General features: G+C 63.3%; 1 protein-coding gene across 5 annotated transcripts; it reads left to right on the top strand.

Annotated features, from left to right (window-relative positions):
- Window positions 1-6,427: 6,427 nt before the first annotated feature.
- On the top strand, window positions 6,428-19,656 carry LAD1 (ladinin 1). Of its 5 annotated transcripts, none has more exons than XM_072948824.1 (10): window positions 6,428-6,738; window positions 13,571-13,708; window positions 14,873-15,701; window positions 16,168-16,272; window positions 17,030-17,073; window positions 17,911-17,983; window positions 18,082-18,219; window positions 18,505-18,591; window positions 18,804-18,878; window positions 19,140-19,655. In XM_072948824.1, exons 1-10 carry the CDS (start codon window positions 6,701-6,703, stop codon window positions 19,158-19,160), a joined length of 1,548 nt encoding a protein of 515 aa, XP_072804925.1. In that variant the 5' UTR covers window positions 6,428-6,700; the 3' UTR covers window positions 19,161-19,655. The 5 variants fall into 5 exon arrangements, with proteins under 5 accessions (XP_072804925.1, XP_072804928.1, XP_072804926.1 ...); XM_072948827.1 differs by having other exon boundaries at window positions 6,599-6,738; window positions 18,492-18,591; window positions 19,140-19,656; XM_072948825.1 differs by having other exon boundaries at window positions 6,599-6,738; window positions 17,914-17,983.
- Window positions 19,657-21,740: the final 2,084 nt, after the last annotated feature.

Raw genomic sequence — 21,740 nt, 5'->3', positions numbered from 1 at the left:
AGGCAGCTCTCAGATCTGCCAGTCGACTGTCGAGCTGGGGCCCAGCAGGCTAGGGTCCCCACTCTGCCCTATAAAGGCAGGACCAGCCCCGGGCCTGACTCAAAGCAAACGCCTGGTGCAGAGAGCCCGTGGCAGGAGGGCCCTCTGGCTGCGGAAGAGTCCTCCGGGAGGAGGTCCTGTCCCTCCTGTTCCTGGCAGGGCCAGGCCTAGCCCGCCCAGTCCAGCCCAGTTGGGCCCCCAAGTGGTGATGGGCTAGAGGGCTAGGCCTGGCTCCCCAGGCTGGGGGCGGTGAGGCTGCCTCCGCTGTGACCACGAGTAGGGCATGCGCAGGAGTCACGGCCTCTGGAGAGAGACTCATGGTTCTCCCAGGCCCTGTTGATTGTGGAGGGCCAGCACGACCCGGCCTGGACAGGAGCAGAGCAGAGCCAGGAGCTGGGCCTCCCACGAAGACCAGTGTCCACAGTGCATTTTCTCTACGACAGGCACCGCTCTGTGCATCTTGACTAACTCATCTAACCTTCACGACACCCCACAGAAAGGGACCATCATTTTATAGATGGCGAAACTGAGGCACAGAGAGGTCAGTGCCTCCCCAAGGTCACACAACTAGCAAACAAGGGGCCGGGATTTCACTCAGCCAGTCGGTTAGAGCCCATACGGTCACCATGCTTAATACCACTCTTTATCAGAATCATGTCATTACGTTCTTACAAAACCCTCAGAAGTACACCTGTTATCTCAGCTTCACGCACGAGGAGATGGGGTCTGGACAATTGAAGTAATTCGCCACAGGTCACGGGGTTTGACAGGTGCAGGCTGGGGACTGGGACTTGGGTCAGCCTGCCTTTGGGGTTACCCTGTTCTGGGATCAGAGTTGCCTGAACAGAGCCCAGCCTGCCACTTTCCAGGAGGCACATGGCTGGGGGTCAAGGGCAATGCATATGCACCTTGGAGTTCACCTGACTCCACAGAGGGGAACATTCAAATGAGATGCAAATACATCCAACAGCAGGGACAGGGACTCTTGGGGGCTGTCTCTGCAGCAGGAGAGGCGCCTGGTGCTGGGGCCTTGTCCTCGGAAGGAAGGGACGACTAGTGCAGAGTGCTGCCTGCTGCCGCCCTCTGCCTGCCGCCGAGCCTCGGGAGGCCAGCTGCTGCTCCCCTGCCCCCGCCAGTCCTCGGGCTCCGCAGTAAGGAGCCCTCCACAGGAGGCTGAGCCACTGTCTGTCTGGAGCCCGCCTTGCAGCAGGACGGTCAGGACAGGCCCAGGCCCAGGGCTGCAGGGACTGAAGTGCCCCGCCAAGGAGGAAGCCAGTTAAACATTACCCCAACGGCCCCCCACAAAGTGAGTCAGACTCCCCGCAGGGCGCTGGGCGGGCCGGCTTCGTTCCAGGTGGGTGACCAAGCTGCCCAAGCCTGGGACAGGTCACCAGAGCCGGAGCGGACGGCAGCCTCCTCTCCTGACCCCAGCGGCTCTCTCCTCACAGTTCCCAAAGGCGGCCAGCGTGGGCCCTTCACTGGAGATGAGGGGCGGGCCTCCTCCCCCGGAGACATACTCCTAAGCCGCCCGGGAGTTCCCTGAGGCCACAGCTGAGCAGCGGGAGCCTCCATCAGCCCTCGGCTCTGGTACACAGGGCTGCAGACAGCATCCGGAGACCAGAGAGGGAGGGTGGCTCGCTCAAGGTCACAGCCTAACCGGGAGGACTGAAACACAGGTCCCAGGATTCCCCATCTGCTGAGAAGCTGGATGTGGGCAGAGCTTTGGTCTCCCAGCCAGAGGCAGGGGCCTGAAGGCCTGAGCAGGTGTCCACCGATGGCCCCGGCTCAGCACCCACCTGGCTGCACTGGTGGGCACAGGCCGGGTGAGCCCGCCCTGGGTCCTAGGCTCAGGAGGACGGCTGGGGGAGGTGTGTGTGTTTCCATTGGAAGGAGCGAGCCTGGTGAGTGTGTGCCCGTGTGCATGGGCCTGTAAGTGCACAGGGCGGTGGCCTGCCTGCCAGTGAGTCTGAGGGACATCCATGTGTCCCTCGTCACAGAACCTTCCAGATGCAGCTCTCCTGATCAAATCTCTGTGATCCAATTCTCTGCCACTCCACTGCCTGCTCAGGAAGTCAGGGCCCCTGCGGTCAAGTCTCCACAAAGCTGCGTGTGTTCAGTGGAAGGATTCTCCTTTACTCAAGTATGCATGCCTTAATTTTATGGTTTTAGTATTAAAATATCCTTTGCTTATGGGGTGGGAGGACAGGAGGTGGTAATTGCTTTTTAACGTTTTTACTTCTCAAACCAAAACAGTGACAACACCATTTGTGTATTCACATTAAAAAATATATTATGAATTTGTAAAAAGTCAGACTCTTTAGGGTATGGTCTGACCACCTCACAGTGGGAATAGGACTGACACAGCAGGGTGACTTCCAGGCCTGCTGGCCTGGGGCTGGGGGTCCCCTGTCTCCACTCTGGGCTCTCTGGGGAGAAAAGCTGCCCTGTGCAGTGCAGACAGGGCATAGGGGCCGGGGATCCCAGAGCCCACACTGTTCTGGGGAGGGGAGGGGGAGCTCCTTCCTCCCACCGACTGGGGAGTCTTGAAAACTGCTGTCCTTCACCGGGTTTCGTGGTGCGATAAACCCTGTGTCTGCGGATCCTCCCCAGAGGAAGTGACCGGCACGTGATCATAATTTTTAACGTACGTGCATGTTAAAGAATCACGTGATGAACTCTCCTATGTGGCCACTCACTTGAAGAAGTCAGGTGTTGCCGCTCAATACCTTGCGATGCGCTTACGGTGGAAAATGAGACGCGACTGAGTCAGTTTGCTGTACGCCTGAAACTCACACGACATGTGAATCCCCTTCGCTCCAACAGCAGCAAAGAACGAGGGCATCGCAAGCGCCTTTGAAGCCCCTGTGTGCCCCCCAGCCGCAACCCTTGTCCCCACAAAGGTGAACACGGCCGACTGTCAGTTTTATGTGTTTTACTCCCCTGGTTCCCTAGGTGAGGTCACTACGTGTTTGTCGCCCCTGAAACGACACATTGCTCACTTTGGCACCTTCCTGTCGCCCGGGTGTACATGTCCACTTCCCGCTTTTTTCTGTTCGTTCGGTCGATGCCAAGGTTGTAAAATTCATTTATCGTCTCTGCTGTGGAAGAACGAAATGAAGGGAACGCGAGTGCTGACTCACCCATCTTCCTGTGGGTGGACACGTGGGTGTCTCCCCGGGTTTCGCTCCTGGAACCAGGGCTGCCCTGAATCCTCCCGGGCTCCCTGCTGCCCGCGGTCAAGGGCTTCTCCCCCAGCGAGTGCCGCACACTCTTACCCGCAACTCGCCTGCCGGGAGGCTGATGTCCCTGGTCCTGGAGGACGAGGGTCCTGGGTGCTAAGGGCCCCTGGCTCCGCCTCCCGTGTGACCCAGAGGGGCTCCCAGGCTGTTCGCGTTCCCCATTTTCCTTCCCAAAGCAAGTTATTGTGATTCTCCGAACCTACTACACCAAGTGCTGAGGAGACACCGAGGTGAACAAGACAGCCCTCCTCTCCTCAGGACGTTCGGGGAGGCAGGACGTGGGCTCAGACGCTGAACACTGGCCCTGCCCCCGTGAGCCACCCCTTCTCCCACCGCCCTGTACGCACCCTTGGGCAACACAGGCAAGCTGTCTCCTGAGCTCCCGCCCCCAGCGTCTGGCCACCTGCTGGACGGCCCACCACTGCTGTCTTCAGGGCCCCCTTGTTCTAACAGGTGGAGGCCAGAGATGCTGCTGCCACCTCACAGTGTGCGGACAGCCACACGGCAAGACCATCAGGCCCCAGAAGTCAAAAACGCTTGAGGCTGAGACCCTTGCCTTACCCCCGCACCCGTCCCATCACGGACCTGCCTTCGCCGGCCCCTCAAGGTAGCGAGTGGGAGTCACCCTGCTGGCTCCTCCTTCGCCCTCAGCGGTCAGTTCAATGGCCATGCAGCCTACCAGCGCCCCTGCCAACGCCTCCTCACCTCCTGGTGGGTGGCGCTCCAGCCTCTTCTTTCTTTCATGGACTTGACGGTAGCCCCTCGGTGGCCTCCCCCTCCAGCTGGACCCTTGTCCCACTGCGGCCGGGGCTGTCTCTCAAAATCCCGTGGGCCTTCCCACTCCAAGGCCGTTTGCCTTCTCAGTTTCCTCAACTCCCTCCTACTCGGCAGGGTAAAGGCCAGCCCCCAGCAAAGCGCAGCCCACGGCCCCCTGTCCTGCCGGCCTGGGAGGCATGCGGGGCTCCAGGCACAGGAGTCCTCTCTCTGGGCAGAAGTGCCCAGATGTCCTTTCCTCTGGAAGCCGCCCCATCCCTCCATTAGACTCAGTCCCTCCTGATGACACAGTGTCGGTGCTGAGTGGGGCTGGGTGTGTGCATGCTCAGGAGGGCGCGTGTGCACGCCTGCTCATGCAGACATGTGTGAGCTTGTGCACCGGCACACATCCGTCCCTGCTGCCAGAGAGGGGCTGTCGTGAGGCCGGGAACCGAGCCCTCAGCATCTCTGCGTCACTGAAAGCCAAGGCTCTTTGCTGATTGCAGTGGGTAGGACTACATTCCTTTCAATATACGTTCAACTCCTGACCCCTGCTACCTGTGAAGGTGACCGTACCGGGAAATGGGGTCTTTGCAGATGTAAGCAAGTTTAAATGCGGTCACACTGGATTCAGGTGGGCTCTGATGCAAGGACTGATGTAAGAAGAGAGCAGTCTGGACACAGGCACAGAGACACAGGGAGGGGTCCACGTGATGCTGATGGCAGACACTGGGCCACACAGAGGCCACTGTGCTGACAGCACCAGGCACAGGGAGGGCATCTGGGAAGACACAGTGCCGGCCGTCGAGAACCTTCTGGGCACTATGTGTACTCAACCTTCCTTGTCTGGGTTTTTGTGTTTAGAGAGAGGGTGCTGGAGTTTGGGCTTTTAGAGATGTTTCCGACTGTCCGCTGGCTTCATGAAGTGTTCCTAGAAGGCAGGCTTCAAATGACTCAGAGTGATTTTCTTTCTCAGTGGCGGTGTCTCCACTGACAATGTATGGGAAGAACGTTCTCCAGGTCCCCAAAGGCCAGCAGGCTCCCCGGGAAGGGCCGGGCCCGGGATCCCAGCATCCCAGCATCCCAGCATCCCAGGACATGGGTTAGTGTGCTCCTCTTCCTCTTTCCCCGGAAGAGCCAGTGGGTCAAGGCTCACCTTGGTCTCTGCAGGGCCCTCGTCAGCCCTCACACCGCTCACCCCAGTGTCGCCAACACTCAACAACCAACTCATTTCACCCCCACAACCTGGAGGGAACTGGACAGGTGCCATCATTTCCACTACGCAGACCAGGAAGCTGCGGTGATTTGCCCCAAGTCACATGGTGCACATGGCAGAATCAGAGCTCAAAGTCAGGTCTCCAGGCTCCCAGGGCGACCTGCATTCCTTGAACCTCACCCCTCACCTCCAATTCCAAGAAGGAAGGCTCCCTGGAGGAGAGGGCATTTGGGGAAGGAGACACCTTAGCAGGCTAGCTGTGTGTGTGTGTGTGTGTGTGTCTGTGTGTGTGTGTGTCTGTGTCTGTGTCTGTGTGTCTGTGTGTGCGCAGGCTCTGCTCAGCAGTTGGCTTGCCCTTCCCTGGGAGATCTCAGAGCTGGAGGGCCCTGTAGAGACCACCAGCCCCGGGTCTGTACCCCTGGTCTGAGGCCAGGCTGGCAAGCAAGGCCCAGCAGGACGCTGGCAGTTCTATGCCGCCCTGGTCTTCCCCTCCAGTGCCTAAGGCTGCTCTTCATTCCTCTCAGAGCAGGAGCCACAGCCGCTGACCTTGCAGGTCTGATGCTTCAGGAAGATAAGAGTCCCCTGCTAAGCGACTGATCCTCTCTGGTCCCCTGAGGCTGGCTCCTGGACAGGCCGCAGGCGGCACCTGAGCCCCCGCACTTGCCCCAGAACTCCAGTCCTAGTTGTCTGTTCACTGTTCTCTTCCTTCCCTTCCTTCCGGGGAAAAGCCGAGCCTCCTCCGCCCATCTCCACACCCGGCCCCTCCAGTGCAAAGTCCAGACGAGCCAGCGGCGAGAGGATCTCAGACATCTTCGCTTTGTCAGAGCACTGGGCACTCCAGTGTTTGCAGAACTGAGCCGCGACACTCACGTGGGGAGGGGCGGGCTTGGCCTGGAGCGGGCCTGCAGCTTTGCGCTGGGCACAGGGCGAGCGCGCCCAGCTCTCTCCTGGGGCCTCGCGGTCGTGGGCCCCGGGCGGCGCCGCGGGAGCAGGAGGGCGCTGCAGCCCCACCCCCGGTGCGGCCTCTCACCTTCCCGCCCGCTTCCCGCCTGGGTTTCTCGGGATCGGGCCTCTCGGCCGGCGGAGAGCCCGGTCTGACCCCCTGCCCCGGGCACCTGCGGGAGGGGGGCGTGCGGGCCCGGCTGGTCGGACAGGTTCTGAGCAGGAAGTCCCCCCCCGCCCCGCGCGGCCCGGGCGCCCGTCTGTCCGCGCGTCCGTCCGTCTGTCCGGCTGTCCGGCGGCCGGGGCGGGGACCGGGGCGGCTCCGTCCGCGACGCCCACACCCACGGGCCAATCCCGGGCGGCCGGCGGCGCGCGGCTGCGCGGGGCGCGGGGCCGGCGGGATAAGAGGCCAGGTGAGCCTACCTGCGCCGGCGGCGGGCGGCGGGCGGGGCGCGGCGGGGCGGCGCCGAGCGGACACGACGCACGCGGCGGGCGCGCGGGCTCCGGCGGCATGTCCGTCAGCAGGAAGGACTGGGCCGCGCTGTCCAGGTGAGCCCGCGGCCTCTCCCGGGGGCTGGCCGCTCCTGGGGGGCGACGGGGCTGGGGCCGAACTGGGGCGGCCCCGGGTGTCCCGGCTGTCCCGCCGCCGCCTCCTTCCCCTCTGGGGACCGAGGCACAAGCAGGCTGCCTGGGAGCGCTGTCCCAGACTGGAGAGGCCGTTTTGGGGATGGAGGAGTCGTTCGGGAGTTATGACCAAGCCTCATTTCCTGGGAAGCCCCCCTCGCCGCTCTCGGTTCCCTGCAGGGAGCTGTGAGTGGCCCTAGATGCCTCACAGCCCCCCTTGGAGAGGAGGAGGGGGCACAGGGCCAGGGCCGCCCTGAGGGTCGGCAGGACAGGGGTCAGCGACCAGGACCAGAGGGGGACAGGTCCCCTCCCACTGGTAAGGCTCAGGTTCTGAGTGTGGCATTCTGGGGTGGCGTCTGCACTGGGTGACCTCAAGATAGTTGCTGTCCCCCTCTGTGTTTCAGTCTTGTGAGCTGGTCCTTCAAAGGGTCAGGGGACTGGGTATCTTATCCCTGCCTGCTGGACATCTGCTGGGTCAGAGAAGGGTGGGGGTGGGGGTGTTCAGGAGGCGGCACTCCTCATGCGGTTGGTGACCCCTGGACTCCTCTTGTAGTCACCCTGCACATCCCCTAGAGATGCTTCCCCGAGCGTCTTCACCTCCGATCTCTGCATTCCCCTCCCACAATTTTGTCCCTAAGGAGACTGAGGCCCATGTAGTCATGGATCGGAGTGGGGTCCCCACTTCTTTGACCCCAAAGGCTCTAGCCAGTAGAAACTGGCCTCTTGGCCCCTCTCAGGTGTGGATTAGCCCCCTCCCAGGCCTTCCCCATCAAGGTGATCCCCATCCGCCCCCACCCAGGGGCCCTGGAGCTTCTCCAAGGTCTCAGACCTGGCCTCCCTATGGCAGTTCATTCTCCAGGGCTGGGGTCCTATCCGGACCCTCAGACCTCGCTGCTCTGAAGCGGTTGTCTGGTCACCCCCGTCCAGAAAGAGGGAGGAGTGTGCCCCGAGGAAGGAGGAACTCAGGTTCTGGACATTTGGACCAGCTGCCTCAGGGGCTGGACACACCCAGGGAGGGTCTGTGCTGAGGGCGGGGCTGGAGGTCAAGGCCTCGGACTCTGCGCGCAGGGGGTTGATGTGGGAGCGTCTGTGCTTCCAGGTGGGGCGTATCTGTGTCCGTGTGCCTCCGTGTGCACACGAGTGTGGGTCTGAGAGCGTGCCTGGATGTGTGTGGCGGGGGGGGGCGCCTGCTGGGCAGCGGGGGCACTGGGACTTGTAAAGTGGGAGCAGGGTCTGGCCTTGGCTTGCCCCCTGCTCAGATGGACCTGGTCTCCTGTGGCTGCAGGGGCGGGGGCCAGTGCCATGGATGTCCAGGGCAGCGAGGGACACCCCCTAGAGAGCCGGTCCTGCCGCAGAGCTCCTGGCCTGCCTCCCTGCTGGGCCCCAGCCCTCCCCAAGCCCTGTGGGCAGACACAGCTGTTGCCAGCCGTCACCCCGATGAGGCACCTGGAGCAGAGGGCCCTCCCGTCCCGCTCCCTTGTGAACAAGCCTCAGCTGGCAGGAGGGAGGGGCTGTGAGTCACAGTCAACTGAGCCTCCCAGGCTGGGAGGCCTGGGAGGAGGGTGTGAGGAGCGTGGCCCCAGACAGGGCCCAGGTGGGCAGCCGAGGTCCAGCCTGCAGCCCCGCCTTGGCACGAGGCAGAAATTCTGATGCTCCAGCCCTGGGACGGGGACAGCCGTGAGCTGGCTGGCCAGGGGTCCCGGTCAGCGGCCTTGCCCTCTCCTTCTTGGGCCCGCCTGGTGAGGGGTGAGGCTGGGCGGGCCTGTCCATGGGGGGTGAGGGGTGGATCTGGGAGCGCCGGGACTGAGCGGCAGCTGTTAATCATTTCCCTGCCTGGGCCTTGAGCAGCCCTCGGCTCTCCCTGACACCTCTCTCTAGACTATCAGTGCTGGAAGGGACCCCGCTGGCCACCCACAGTGACCCCTCATTGCGTGGAAGGCCTGTCCCCCTCAGGGGCTGCCCAGGGCCACGCGGCCAATCAGAGCTGCATCTTCTGGCCCAGTGCCTTGCCTGGGCGCCCTTTTCTCCTCTTCCAAGATGTGCAGACCCATGCTCTTTGGGCCCCAGGGTTCCCAGGATGCTCTGGGGCGGGCTTCACACCCTTCCCTGCTTTAACCAGAGCCCCGAGCCTCGATCTGTCGATCTGTCGTGCGATGGGCTTCCAGATGGAGTTCAGCTGGGGGAGAAGTGTTCTGCGGGTACACCTGAGGGCACGCACACCCCCGCCCACAGCTGCATCGAGTGCACAGAAAGAAGGCCCAAGGGAGGGAGCAGAGCCAGCTCAAGGGAAAGAGGTCCCTTCTCCTCAGGGTGGAGCTGTGAAGTCAGGAGTAGGGAGGGTGGCAAAGGGATGTGTGTCCCCAAATAAGGCTAGGAGGGGGAGGACAGGGTTCTGGGTGGGGGTGGCAGGGCAGCTGCCCAGGGCCATGGCATCAGCTGGTGAGAGCGACTGGGACTCCCTGGGGCGCGGGGTCTGCACGCTCCTCCTGGCCTGGCCCTGGAGCTCGAAAGGTCAACGCGTTGGCTCTGGGGTTCCCCAAGCCTGCTCCCCCAGGCTGCGCCATGAGCTCAGGCTGCCTGGGCCGGGGAGCCCTTCACGTCCTGAGCCCCACAGGCTCCCCTGAGCCCTTCTGACTGTGCAGGTGTTGGGCTCCCTGGTCGGTGGGGCCTCGCTCTGCTTTGGAGCTGTGCCTCGCAGGACGTCTGTCTGTCCCTCCTGCCACTTGGGCTTGTGGTTAAGGGCCCTTGAGAGGCTGACCTAGGCTGGAACTCGGTTCCTTCTTTTCATCCTGTCCTGTCTTGGCAGCGCTGCGAGCCCCTGTGAGCCCCAGCGCCCTCATCTGCAAAATGGAACAATCGCACCTGCCCCGAGAAGGCCATCGGGAGGCCTCAGCACGGCCGGGGCCCTGGCTCCTCTGCCCTTTGTGTTTCGATTCCCTGTTCATATTCAGCAAGCATTTGTGTGCCCTTGAATGCCCAGCCCTGTCCTCGGCCCTCGGTTATCATGTATTTATCACGGGGCCTCAGCTGCTGCCCCTGCCAGCTCCCCGGGACCCTGACCTTCGCCCTCCTCCCCTCTGTTTCCTCATCTCTGGAGGAACACGCTTTGCTTTGTGGAGATGACATGTCTCCCAGGGTGGGGTGGGGTTGACCACATCTCTTGGGTGACCGGTGGGGTCTTGATGCAGAGCTGGGGGACACTCCAGGATACCTGGGCCCCACCTCCTGCAGCTCCAGCCCTGAGACCCTGCAGGGCGATGGCCCGCCTGGGAGTGAGTCACTTCCGAGGAGACCAGGCTCTGACAGATCACACACCGCGGACGTCTCAGGCCCCATAAACAAACCAGCGGCTCCCCTGAGGGCTGAGGCCTGTGTGGGAACCAGGTTGCTCAGGCCCGAGGAATCCTGGAGGCTCCGCCCCCAGCTGAGGCCGGGGGTTTGGGGAGGAGGAGCGCCTGGCTCTGTGGGCCACTCTCCCCAAGGAAGGGGCATCCCTCAGCTTTGTAGGGTGCGGCTGGTCCTAGACTGTGGACTTGGGCAGGGCTGGGTCCAGAGGAGGAGGGAGGGACGCCAATGTGGCCCCAGAGGAAAGCGGCTGAAGAGGGCAGTGGGGAGGCGCGGGGCAGGGGGCCTGGTTCCTAAGGAGGAAGTGAGTGATCGAAGGCCCAGGGAATCTGGCTTCCATCCGTGGTCAAGGCCACGGGGAGCCCTCCCCATCCCACGCAGGGGGAGCGGAGACCTGACTGAAGAGGAGGAACTGAGGTTTTCACTGAGAGCTGCCCTGATGGTCAGACTTGGGAGGTTCTGGAAGGTTCCCTTCCAAGGGCCTGGGGCGTGGGCAGATGCCATGTGGGGCCTAGCGTTTGCTCCCTCTTCGTGCTCCTGTTTATCAAGGCGGACATGGCAATTCCTGGGGAGGAAGGCTGACTCGCCACGCTGTCCCACGGCTGCCGGCATGTGTGCGTGCTGCCGGGCGCCGCGGTGGGTGCTGGAGGTGAACGCGCCCCATCCCGTGGTGTTTCCTCTCCTCGCGGGGCAGCTTCTTCCCGCGTCCTGCTCCACCCTCTGTACCCTCCTCTCTGCTTCATTTGAACTATGAAAGCAGCCTTTGCGTGCTCGTCCTGCTCTGGGGACCATCCCATCTTACTTTCTTCCCATTGAAACTCAGAAGAGCTGCTGGCGGCCACCAGTTCCTTTTTCCTGGCTTCCCCTACGCTTTCCGACAGCTCTTTCTCAGGGACCTGGAGCCTCTGCTCAGTACTGCCTCCTGGCGGCCTGGCCCTTCCAGGGGTGTGGACCGCCTGGCCTGGCCCCGCTCCAGGTCAGCCCTTCCCGGTTCCCGGGTCTCCTTCCTCTCCAGGGCATCTCCTCCTCACGCTTCATTTCTTGCCTCCCGTCCCCCTACCGCCTGCCATCTCACCAGACCCCTTCCTTCCTGGTCGGCCCGTCTGTCTAACAGCAGCACCAGGAGTCGCTCCGGCCGAAACGCCGAGGCGTTTTCCTTGACTTTTCTCTTTCCCTCGCCCCTCATCCAGCCCGTCAGCAAGCCCTGTGAGCTCAATCTTCAGAACACGTCCCAGATCCATGACTTTCCCCATCTCTCTGTCACCACCCCTGTTCACACCAGCAGGGCCCTCGCCCAGGCAGCTGCAGGAGTCTCCCGGAAAGGGGGCACTACGGGGGACACGTGCCACTCTCCCCAGCCCCTCTTCCCCATCCTTAAGGTTTGCTCTCCACACAGCGGCCAGAGGGATTTACAGTCATAGTAACAGTAAGTCCTGCCCCGTCAGCCCTCAGTGTGGCGCTGTCCAGTGGCTCCCTGCACGCTGGAATAGACCCCACGCTCTTTCCCTGGTCCCCGAAGCCCTCGCCCTGGCTCCCCTTCCCCTGAGCACAGCCATGACACCCTCACACCCAGGCCGGTGTGCCTGCTGTGCACTCCTCCCGGGGCATCGCTGCCACGTCCGGTTCCTCTGGCTCCCGGGGCCCGTTCCCCACCAGGCATTGACGTCCTTGAGCCCCTTCCTGCTCTAGGTCTGACTCCCGCATTCCGACATGTGCCCCGAGGAAGGAGGAACCCCTGCCATCTCCTTCCTTGCTGCACCCCATCCCTGGAAGCTGTCTGGCTCAAAAAATGTGTGTTTAGTGAATAGTTGGTCAACAAATGTGATGCTGGACCTAGAAAAAAAGATCGGGGCCACCGTGTGACTCTGCTTTTAGAAAGGAGAACCGGGGAGGGGAGGGGTGAGCTGCCCCGGCAGGAGGGCCCAGCCCTGCAGACCCCGCCCCGTAGGAGGCTCCTTGCGGGGCAGGGGACTCTTCTTCAGGAAGCTCCTCAGACGCATCTTACATGTACTTCCGTTTATAAAGCTCATGGGTTTGCATGATTTTTCTTTTTCTCTTTCCCAGAAACACATCTACTCCTTAAATTGAGGCTTGGTTGCATGGGATGCCCTGTAGGAGGGGGGCAGGGCTGGGCAGCAGGAGAGGCTGGGAGAACAGCTTTGGCGCCTGTCCGGGCCAGGGGAGGCCTTACAGCCTCTGCCGTGACTCTGGGCAAGGAGGCGGCTTCTTCCAGACCCTCCTGATCTGGTCCCCAGACAGCACTTGGTGGCTGACCCTCAGCCCAGACCTCCTGCTGCTTTGGGTGAAGCTCGGCCTCCCCCTCCAACAATCCCCCGCCTCTGACCTCTAGGCTTGCTGGTCCCTCCCCTCCGCCTGGACCCCCTCCCCCCTCCGGGACCCCCTCCCCCTGGGCCCCTGGCTTCTCCCAGCCCCTCCCATCACTCTCACTGAGGTCCAACCAAGTTTCAGTCTTTTCCGGGGCCTTTGCTGACAATCCCGGCCAGCAGTAACCATTCTCTCCCTGTGTAGAGCAACTTCCATGCTCTGGTTGGTGGACACTCTTCTCTTTCTCACTGGATGGTGGGTGTCTCCAGGACAGGGACCCTGCCCTGCTCTGTGAACCCACAGTTCCCAATGGGGACAGGCCCACTGCAGGTCCTCAGTGATACTTGCTCTTTGGTTGAGATGGAAGGACGGGTGGGTGGGGGGAGGTGGGGAGGTGGTAGGACAGGTGGGTGGGGAAGGGGGTGCCTGGAGGGGAGTTTGGATGGACGTGTGGCTGGATGGGTGGACAGGTTGAAGGGGGTGGCCGGGGCGGCTGGCAGGGGTGGGTGGGTGGGTGTGAGAAGGCCTCGCTGGTCCTGTGAATGAAGGAGTCGGGGCAGGAACCAAAAGCGGGGTGTGCCCCTTGCTCCGGGACACACGGGAGAGCTGGCTCTAGAAGGAGAGAGGCTCCCAGAGGTCCTGGCAGGTGATGAGAAGGTGACACCAGAATCTCCTTGGGTGTAGTTGCTCTGGTTTGAGGGTCTCCCCTCTGCCGAGCTGAGAAGCCCCACGGGGAGCCGAGTGACCGAGGACGTTGCTGCCTATCTGTGTGGGGTTTCACCTGAGAGCCCAGGACCAGAGCGAGGGGCTTGTCAAGGTTGCCCACCACTTCCAGGCAGAAGAGCGGCCCCTGCTCACGTGCCCGGTCACCCCAGAGAGCGGCCCCCCGCCCACGTGCCTGGCCACCCGAGAGCGGCCCCCTGCCCACACCGGGGCCAGGGTGAAGCCCAGGCCAGGGGTTCCCGTCTGGGTGGTTTTGCCCCGGGGGCATCTATGACACAGAGCAGGGGAAACACTTCCTGTTGTCGCAGCTGGGGGGCGGGGCTCGGGGCTCTCCAGGGCTGTGCTGACCCCCTTCCCCCGCCAGCCTGGCCAGGCAATGGACCCTGGAGGATGAGGAAGAGCAGGAGCGGGAACGGCGGCGGCGGCACCGCAACCTGAGGTCCACCTCGGACGATGAAGCTCCCTGGCCGTCCCCGGATGCAGACCCGCCGGCCCTGGAGAGGTGCGCAGGTGTCGGGGGTGGGGGACGGCGCGGCGTGGCGCGGCGCGGCGGCATCCCTGCCAGAGAGCCGGGGGGACCAGCTTCCCCACCAGGTTCCGCCCTCGTCAGGACAGCAGTTAGGACTGGTACTCCCTGGACTGGGCAGTCCTTTGCTGGACGTTTTATGAGCGCAACTCAATCGTGATGGTATCCTGAGAGAGAGCGTTGTTAACCCACCTTGCAGATGGAGAAACTGGGTCAAAGAGCACGCAGGGGACGTGCGGAGGGCACCCATCCAAACAGTGGCAGACAGGCCACCGTTGTCGCCCACATCTGTCAGGCGCTGTGGCCCAACCCCTCCGTTAAACCAGGCTGCCTCCGTCTAACCCTGACCGTAATTCACCTCCGAGGGGAGGACCCCGGGGCTGGTCTGGCCACTAGGGTTTAGGGTTCCAAGGGCAGGGAGAGAAGGGCTGAGCTCATCGGATGCTCCTGGGTGCCTCGTGGGAGGAGTCTCATCTCACCTCTGAACAAGCCCAGTTTGCAGACCGAGAATCACCTGGCCCCAGATCACACGGCGAGCGGGGTGGTGAGGAAGGAAAAGTCCCCCCTGCTGGAGGCCAAGTGCAATGGCTTTTGGACAGTCCTCTTATGTTGCTCCTGTTCCCCGGGGTCCCCCAGAGGAGGGACAAGGCTGTGTGTCCTGGGCTGCTCCCACGTAGCTGACAGGGATGCGGGTGGTGCCTCAGAAGCTGGGTTCTACTCCAAGCTCCGCCGCCCGGTACCTGTGTGACCTGTGACAACCCCTCACCGTCTCTGGTCTTGATGCAAGCTGCAGGAGGCAGGGCCCACACGTTCCTTTTGATCTCAACGCCCTGCACGGGGTCTGGCACAGGTTTTTTTGAGTGGGGCAGAGCACGGGATGGTTGCCCCTTACAGGGGTTTATAAACTTTGTTTAAAGGCGTGGTTCACTTTGTTCAGATGGTGTCCCATAAGCCCACTGTATAAAGCTGGTAAAGGATCCTTACTGAACTGATGGTGGTTGGGCGAGGCCCCAGAGGCATCCTCACTGGGCCGAGTGAACCTGCAGCTCCTGGGATGAGCCAGGCCAGCGGGGCCCCCATGGTGGCCCCCTGATGGCTCCTGACTCTGTCTCCTGCCCCATCTCCCACCTTCCAACTCAGACCGCTGAGCGTGGAGGAAGCAGAGGTGCCCCAGCCACTACCCCCAGCCTCCAAAGATGAGGACGAGGATGTCCGGGCCACCCTCAGGTCGCGGCAGGAGCGGAGGCAGAGGCGGCAGGCGGTGGAGGTGGCACAGGCCCCCATCCGGGAGCAGCTGGAGGCAGAGGAGGGGAGGGACAGCTCGGCCGCTGGGCAGGCCAAGAAGGCGCCCCCGGTGCCCAAGAAGGAGGTGGAGCTGCTGTCTCGCAGGAGACTGAGCCAGGGGCGGCCGGGCTCCTGGGCCCTGGAGGAGGAGAGCTCGGCCGGCAGGGAGCCAGGAGGCAGCAGGAGGGGCGTCTCGGAAAAAGGCCCGGCTCCCGAGAAGCCTTCTGCTGTAGAGAAGACATTAGTGCCTGAAAAGAGACCAGACTCCAAGCTCTCCGTCTCTGAGAAGGCCCCCAGCCGCGACCAAGTGTCTGTGTTGGAGAGGATCGCAGTGTTGGAAAAGACGACTGCCCCAGGAAAGAGATCAGTTCTGGAAAAAACCAGTGTCTCAGAGAAGCTGCCGGCCTCAGGGAAGGCGCCGGGCTCGGAGAGGAGCCTGGTGTCTGAGAAGGCGTCAGTCTTTGAGAAGACCCCGGCCACGGAGACAAGGCTGGCCCCGCTGAGGGCAGCGGCCTCGGGGCAGCCCGAGGCCCAGGAGCAGCTGGCCTCTGGGGAGAGCCCGTCCACCACCGAGGGGCAGAGAAGGGCCGGCCCCGAGAAGAAGCCCCCGTCCTCGGCAGGGCTGCGAGAGCAAAGGCCAGAGCCTCTGCCAGTGGCTTGCCGCCTCCCACCCATCACTCTCCAGGTTGGCAGTGACACCCCCTCCCCTCTGGTCCTGCCCAGGTGGCCCCTGGTTCCCTCGCTGTCCCCTGTCCTCCCTCTAGGCCATTTCCTACCTGCTTCCAGACGCTGTCAGGGTAGAGCACTCATTGTGGGGAGGGGTTATCGGCTGTGTGGTGGGGGGCACCTGATACCCCGCACCACATCCTCATCCATGGCCCCGACTCCAGACCCTAGCAAACTTGGGAAGCTTCAGATCCTTCTGGAAGTTCCCCTGGAAAGCTCTGCCTGGTGGCCTGGCCCCTAGGACTGTGTGCACCATCCCCACAGCAGGGGCGGAGGGACAGAAGGCAGTCGGCGAGGGCACAGGGCTGTCTCCCCCTTCCCCCTGCAGCTCCTGGGATGAGCCAGGCCAGCGGGGCCCCTGTGGCGGCTTGGGCTCAGGGCTGCCCAGACCTGTGTGTGACAATCCCCTCCTCCACTCCATCCAGATGAAAATCCCCAGCAAGGAGGACGAGGCAGACACACCCTCGCCCACCCAGTCCACCTACAGCAGCTCCCTCCAGCGCTCCAGCCCCAGGACCATCTCCTTTCGGGTGAGGGCCCAGGGCACCTTTGTCCGCAGCCCTCTGGAGGGCTCGTGGAGACCAGCCCCCGTCGTCGGCACGGGGCCCTGGGCGAGAGAGCAGCGAGGCTGTCTGCAGGCGGCTGGCCCTGGGCGCCGCTGCAGCTGGGTAGTAGAGGGGCTGTTAGCAGGTGGGGGTGGGGGTGGCCGAGGCTGAACAGCCCTGTCTGGCGGCGCCCGGCCTGCAGGAAGGCGGCGCGGTGGGGACGTGGCCCTGGGAGGCCTGCTCAGTTCCTTCCTCGCTCAGCAGGGCAGGTCAGGGGGCTCTTGTGCCCAGCACCCTTCTCCACCCCTGGAGCGCGCACCTCGTGGGCGGGGGCCGCTCGCCTCCCCTCATTCCAGCATTTACTTCTGGCAGCTCTGTTTGCCAGGTCATTCACTCATTTTCTGACTGACCGTGTGCTGTGCCAGGCCTGGGGGAGGAGGCTCGAGGCCGGGTGCCGGCTGGTGCCTGTCCCTGCCCTACAGGGCCCAGGACGGCGGGAAGCAGACGGGAACCTGGCGGTTTCAGGTCCCCCTGGGGGCGTCCAGGGAGGGGCTGCTGACCCAGCCTGGTGAGCAGGCGGGGGTCCCAGATCAGAGGAGGGCCTTCAGTGGGGGTGTGGTGGGGAGTGAGCAGGGGTGGGTGGGAGGCCCCAGGAGGTGGACATGTTCTGAAAACTGAGCCCTTGAGGGGGCCATGGCCTCCTTGGGACCCCGACTCATTGGCATCTCCCATCTCTTTTCAGATGAGCCCCAGGATGGACAACTCCGAGACCACCTTAACCCGCAGGTCAGGGGCTGGGGGGCTCAGGCTCGCACCCACCTGGTCACGCTGGCCTGTGCTTTCCCAGCCTGCCGCCTGCCCTCCTTGTGCTGCAGGGCACGCAATGGAGCGGGCTCTGGGTCCCGCAGGGTTAACATGGGCACTGAGGCCGACATGGGGACCAGGGAGGGAAGGATGGGGGAGCTGCTCCAAGGTGGATAAGACAGAGTTGCCCTCAAGCAGCCCCGTCAGACCATTAAACATGCGAGAGCCACTTAGGAACTGGAATGCGAGCCAGGGGGAGTTTGTCACAGGACTGCTGACATCCGAATGGACTTGAAGAACTAGGGGACATGCCCAGGCGGGAGCCTGGGGCTGCATTTTGATAAGTGGGAACAGCATGTGGAGAGGCACGGAGTGTGACATGCTCAAGGTGTCCAGTTGGCTGGCTGGCTCTTCAGGGTGGCGAGAAAGGGGTTGTGGGGGACGCTGGTGTCAGGAGGGCAGGCAGGGCCAGATCCTGAACCTCATATGCTATCCTGAGGCCTGAGGACAGGGCGGAGGGGGGAGGAGGCTGCAGTGGGGAAGGTGGAGGGGGAAGAGCTGATTCAGGAGACGTTTTTAGGGGGAAGTGATAGTGTGGGGGACGGGTGGCATTTATTTCTGGTCCTGGGGATGTCCTGCTGAACGACTGTCCCTAGGGAGGACCGCGGGGTCCCTGGGGACTCGCCCAGCCATTATGGTCTCACCCAGTGATGGGGGCCATACTCCCTGTCAGAATGGCGTGGGAGTGGAGGCAGGCCTGTCCCCTTCGGGAGGGCCAGGATCTCACCTGCTTGTCTCACCCTGTCCTCCGTCCCGTAGCAGCAGCATGAGGCTCCCGGCTGGCATGGTCAAGTTAGGCCAGAAGCTGGAGCGATACCACACGGCTATACAGGTGGGTGGGGCCCTTCTGGGGGGAGGAGACCTGATGGGTGTGGTGGGTGGGGCCTCCACCCCTCCCTGTGGGTCAGCTGTCCTGCTCTCTGCTCCCAGAGATCAGAATCCGTCAAGTCTCCGGGGTCCTCCCGCACTGAGTTCTTGGTGGCTCCCGTGGACGTGGCCAGCAAGCGCCACCTCTTTGAGAAGGAGCTGGTGGGTCAGAGCCGAGACGAGCCGGCCTCCAGCCGGAAGGTGAGCAGCTTGGGCCCAGCCAGGTGTCCTCAGGCCGATAAGCCTGCAGGGCTGCAGAACCCAAACCTGGGCCTCGGCAGGGCTAGGAAGCTCCGTGACTTCACACGTCGATTTTGGCAGGACTTGCCGCTGACCTGAGTAACTTGCAGTCTCTGTGCTGAGCCCCAAGTCCCTCAGCTGTGCGCACAGCTCCCGGGGGTGGTCCTGCGGCCTGTCCCGGGGGCCTCTGAACGTGCTGCGCTGTTGCCAGTGGCCCTGACCCGAGATGGAAGCCTGTCTTTTCAGGAGAACCTGAGGCTCTCGGGGGTTGTGACATCAAGGCTCAACCTGTGGATCAGCAGGACCCAGGAGCCTGGAGATCAGGACCCCCAGGTACCTGTCCCTCCTGAGGTCTCTTACACGGTCCTTTTTGCGGCAGAATGACTGGGTGAGAAGGGCAGCCTGGGAGCAGTGGGGACGTTCTAGGCGTGGAGACGGAGAAGAGAAGGGTCAGGGGTCCTCCGTCAGGAAGGGGGGTCCTGGGGCCCCCGAGTCCCTCTGTAGTCACCCTGAGCCCCTGGTCTCCACCCCATGCCTGCATCCAGGAGGTGCAGAAAGAGTCGGCAGCAGCCAGGAGAACCCTGTGGAGGAAGAAAGCAGACGCCTCCCTGGATGCTGAGGTGAGGGGAGTGGAGGCGGCTGGCTCCTGGGAGACACCACATGCGCCCCCCCCCAGTGGCCCCCAGGCTGGGCGGACCCGACCTCTGACCGACTGCTGGCTGCAGCTGCCACTGGCTTTGCTTCCCCCACCACTGGGCCAGCCCCCACCCCCACCCCCTCAACCAGTAGATCTGGGGTCTCTGGCCCAGTGTGGGTGAGGTGCTTGGGGAAAAAGGATGCCTTCCTATCCAGCCCTCGGAGCCCCTCTCTTGTTCTCATAGCCCTTTGCCCTGCAGGTGTGAGGAGCCCTCCCTGGACAGACAGGCAGGTGGTCTCAGGGCCCCTGCGTCACCCCCGTCTTGCCACCCCACTTCCTTTCTGCCTCTGGCCCCGGGACCAGGAACGTCACGGAGACGCTGCCGGCCCAGCCTCAGGGGCAGCAGTGCCGGCAGCTGGTCCCGCTGCAGGCACGGAGGGCCCTGGGCCCCAGCACTCGCTCCCGTCCGTCCTCGGTGCCGGCCCCGGTCTCCATCCGCAGACGGTGGCTCCTACCCTCTGCTCCCTTCGGGGTCAGGGAGGCGCCATCCCACAGGAACCCTGGGGCCTCCTGTGTGGTCTGCGCCCGGCAGGTGTCTCCCAGCGTGTGGCTCACGGAGCCAGCCCACCCCCTCTGTCCCCGGGGCGCACCGTCTTCCACGTGCCCTGTCCCTCCTTGTCCTCCCTCGCGTCCCGCCTTGCCCCCTTCTCAGGAAAGCGCTGATAAACTCGTTCACTCTCAGGTGTAAGTGGCTAAAAGTACCTTAAAACCCGTCCCATCCTGGAGGCTGTGCTTTTCAGTGGGGACCGCCTGCAGGCGTGGGGACGACTGTTTTGGCTTCGGTGGGGGGGCAGTCATCACTGTCCTAGCAGCCCCCCTTTTCATCACACTTAGGGGGTGTCTCCTGGTTGTCCTAGCACGGTGACTTGGGAGACAAAACTGTCACGCACAGTGCGAAGCTGTGGCCACACCCCTTACATACATGCTCCCCGAGCCTGGCCCATCGTTCCCACAACCTCGTGGCCCGTGTGAGCTTGGAGGGTGCTGAGCCAGCTGAAAACGAGGACAAACCCTCCTCGGTCAGCGTGGCGCCTGTCAGAGCCCTCAGGCCGTGGCCGTGACGGCAGATGAGTGCAGCGTCTGTGGGCGCGAGAGGGCAGGTACGTGTGTGTGTTCGCACACACAGACACACACACATTTTCTGCTTTCAGTCATTGAACGTCATTAGGTCTCTGCTTGGATCTTCCCCAGAGCCAGCTGTGGGGAAACCAGTGCGGGGCCCTGCCCACGTCCCCTGCATCCCCCACCCCCCTGCCTAGGCTGTCTGGGAAACTCCAGCCCGCAGGGGTCACCAGACCCCAGCTCCTCAAGCCCACGGGGCAGAAGCAGCCAGCCTCGTCCAGCCTTGGTCACTCTGAGTGGGGGCTCCTGTCTGGGGTCCTGTGGCCCCGGGACAGAAGGGCCGCAGGGCCCCCTCTGGGACCTCAGGCTGGCCTGTCTCCAGCTGGTGGGTCTCCTGTGGCTGGCCCGGGCTGGCACTGAGTCGGGGGTCGCAGGACGTGGAGGCCCTGCCCAGAGCACCCCCCAGCCCATGACCAGGGCTAGAGTTTTGAGGGGTGCTCCGACTCCAAGGGTAGAGGACAAGGCCCGGGGAAGGTGGTGAGCTCTGCCCAGGGCCTCGGGCCTGGCCCTGCACTGGCCCTGCCAGGAACTCGGGGCTTAAAACAAGTGACCTTCAGGTTTTTGAATGCTCATCTCCCAAACCTTGGAAAGTCCTTGCTGGTGGATTTGTCCAGCAGGCACAACTGTCCTCGCAGACTCATGGAAGATTCCAGAACCCTCCCTGCAGCATGGAGGCCTGAGAGGGGCCGAGGGTGCCTGCTTGGCCCTGGGCGTCTGGCAGCTGCTGCCTTCGCGTGGTGGCACCCACTGAGGGAAGACTGCTGGCAGGGTGCGGGGGGCAGCACCCCAGGACTCCCTCGCCTTCATGCATCCCAGGCGCGAGGGCCCTGCGCTCACCGCCATCGGGAGACGGCCTGTAAACCCAGAGCTGGACGCAAGTCCGGGGTGGCTGCAGCTGTAACAGCTATGAGGGTGGAGCGTGCGTCCTGGGGTGACTGGGCGGCGAGACCTCTCGAGGTGGCACTAAGCTCCCTCTGGGGACAGAACAGGTCCCCCAGCGTCCCACCCACACTGCTCGCCCCGTCCGCCTGCTTTCCTGCCCTGGAGGCCCAGGACCTCACCAGCGCCCTGCTCCTCTGGGTCCTCGGCGGCGGCGCCGTCCTAGACCCTGCTGCTTCCAGTGATGTCCTGGCCCGGCACGTCTGCTTCCTCTCCTCTCTGCCAGCCACGCCGGGAGGTGACCTTGCACCTGTTAGCAGATGGGGCGTCCGCGGCAGGTCGGGGGCAAGCCTGCTGTATCCGGTGTGGCTGCTGGAGGGCGCTGAGAGCCGCCAGCTGAACGACTGCTGCCCCGAGCTCCGAGCTCCGAGTGCAGTCCCCGCCTTGGGACAGTTAACGAAAGCCTCACACAGTCAGTCACGGATGCCGAGGACCTACCAACTTTTTCCTGTGGGGACTGAGGTGCCCAGATCCCTCTCCCAGGCATCCATGCAAACGAGTTGTGGCCCGTTTGAAGGACTGCTGAGCTTCCAAGGATCAGCAACCCACTGAAGTGGTTCAAGTTAAGGGAGGGCTTAGGAAAAGCAACTCCTGGATTCCAGGAGATTCCGGCCCGGACGCAAAGCAAGGCTGGGCCCTGGCAGGGTGCGGACAGGGAGTGGGTGGCGGTGTGTCCCACTCACTCCTGGACAGCCTGTTCCCCTGCGCCTGCCCCCTCCATCTG

This window comes from Vicugna pacos, chromosome 23 (genome assembly GCF_048564905.1).
Source record: "Vicugna pacos chromosome 23, VicPac4, whole genome shotgun sequence".
NCBI classification, from domain to species: domain Eukaryota; kingdom Metazoa; phylum Chordata; class Mammalia; order Artiodactyla; family Camelidae; genus Vicugna; species Vicugna pacos.
Note: the sequence above shows the minus strand (reverse complement) of the source record. Positions and strands in the feature narration are given on the sequence as shown.

Excerpts from the sequence above, each read along its gene's own strand:
- LAD1 (XM_072948824.1), top strand. The coding sequence starts at position 6,701 with ATGTCCGTCAGCAGGAAGGACTGGGCCGCGCTGTCCAG. Across the intron at positions 15,702-16,167 it reads TCCCACCCATCACTCTCCAG|ATGAAAATCCCCAGCAAGGA; the intron begins GTTGGCAGTGAC and ends CACTCCATCCAG. Across the intron at positions 16,273-17,029 it reads CCAGGACCATCTCCTTTCGG|ATGAGCCCCAGGATGGACAA; the intron begins GTGAGGGCCCAG and ends ATCTCTTTTCAG.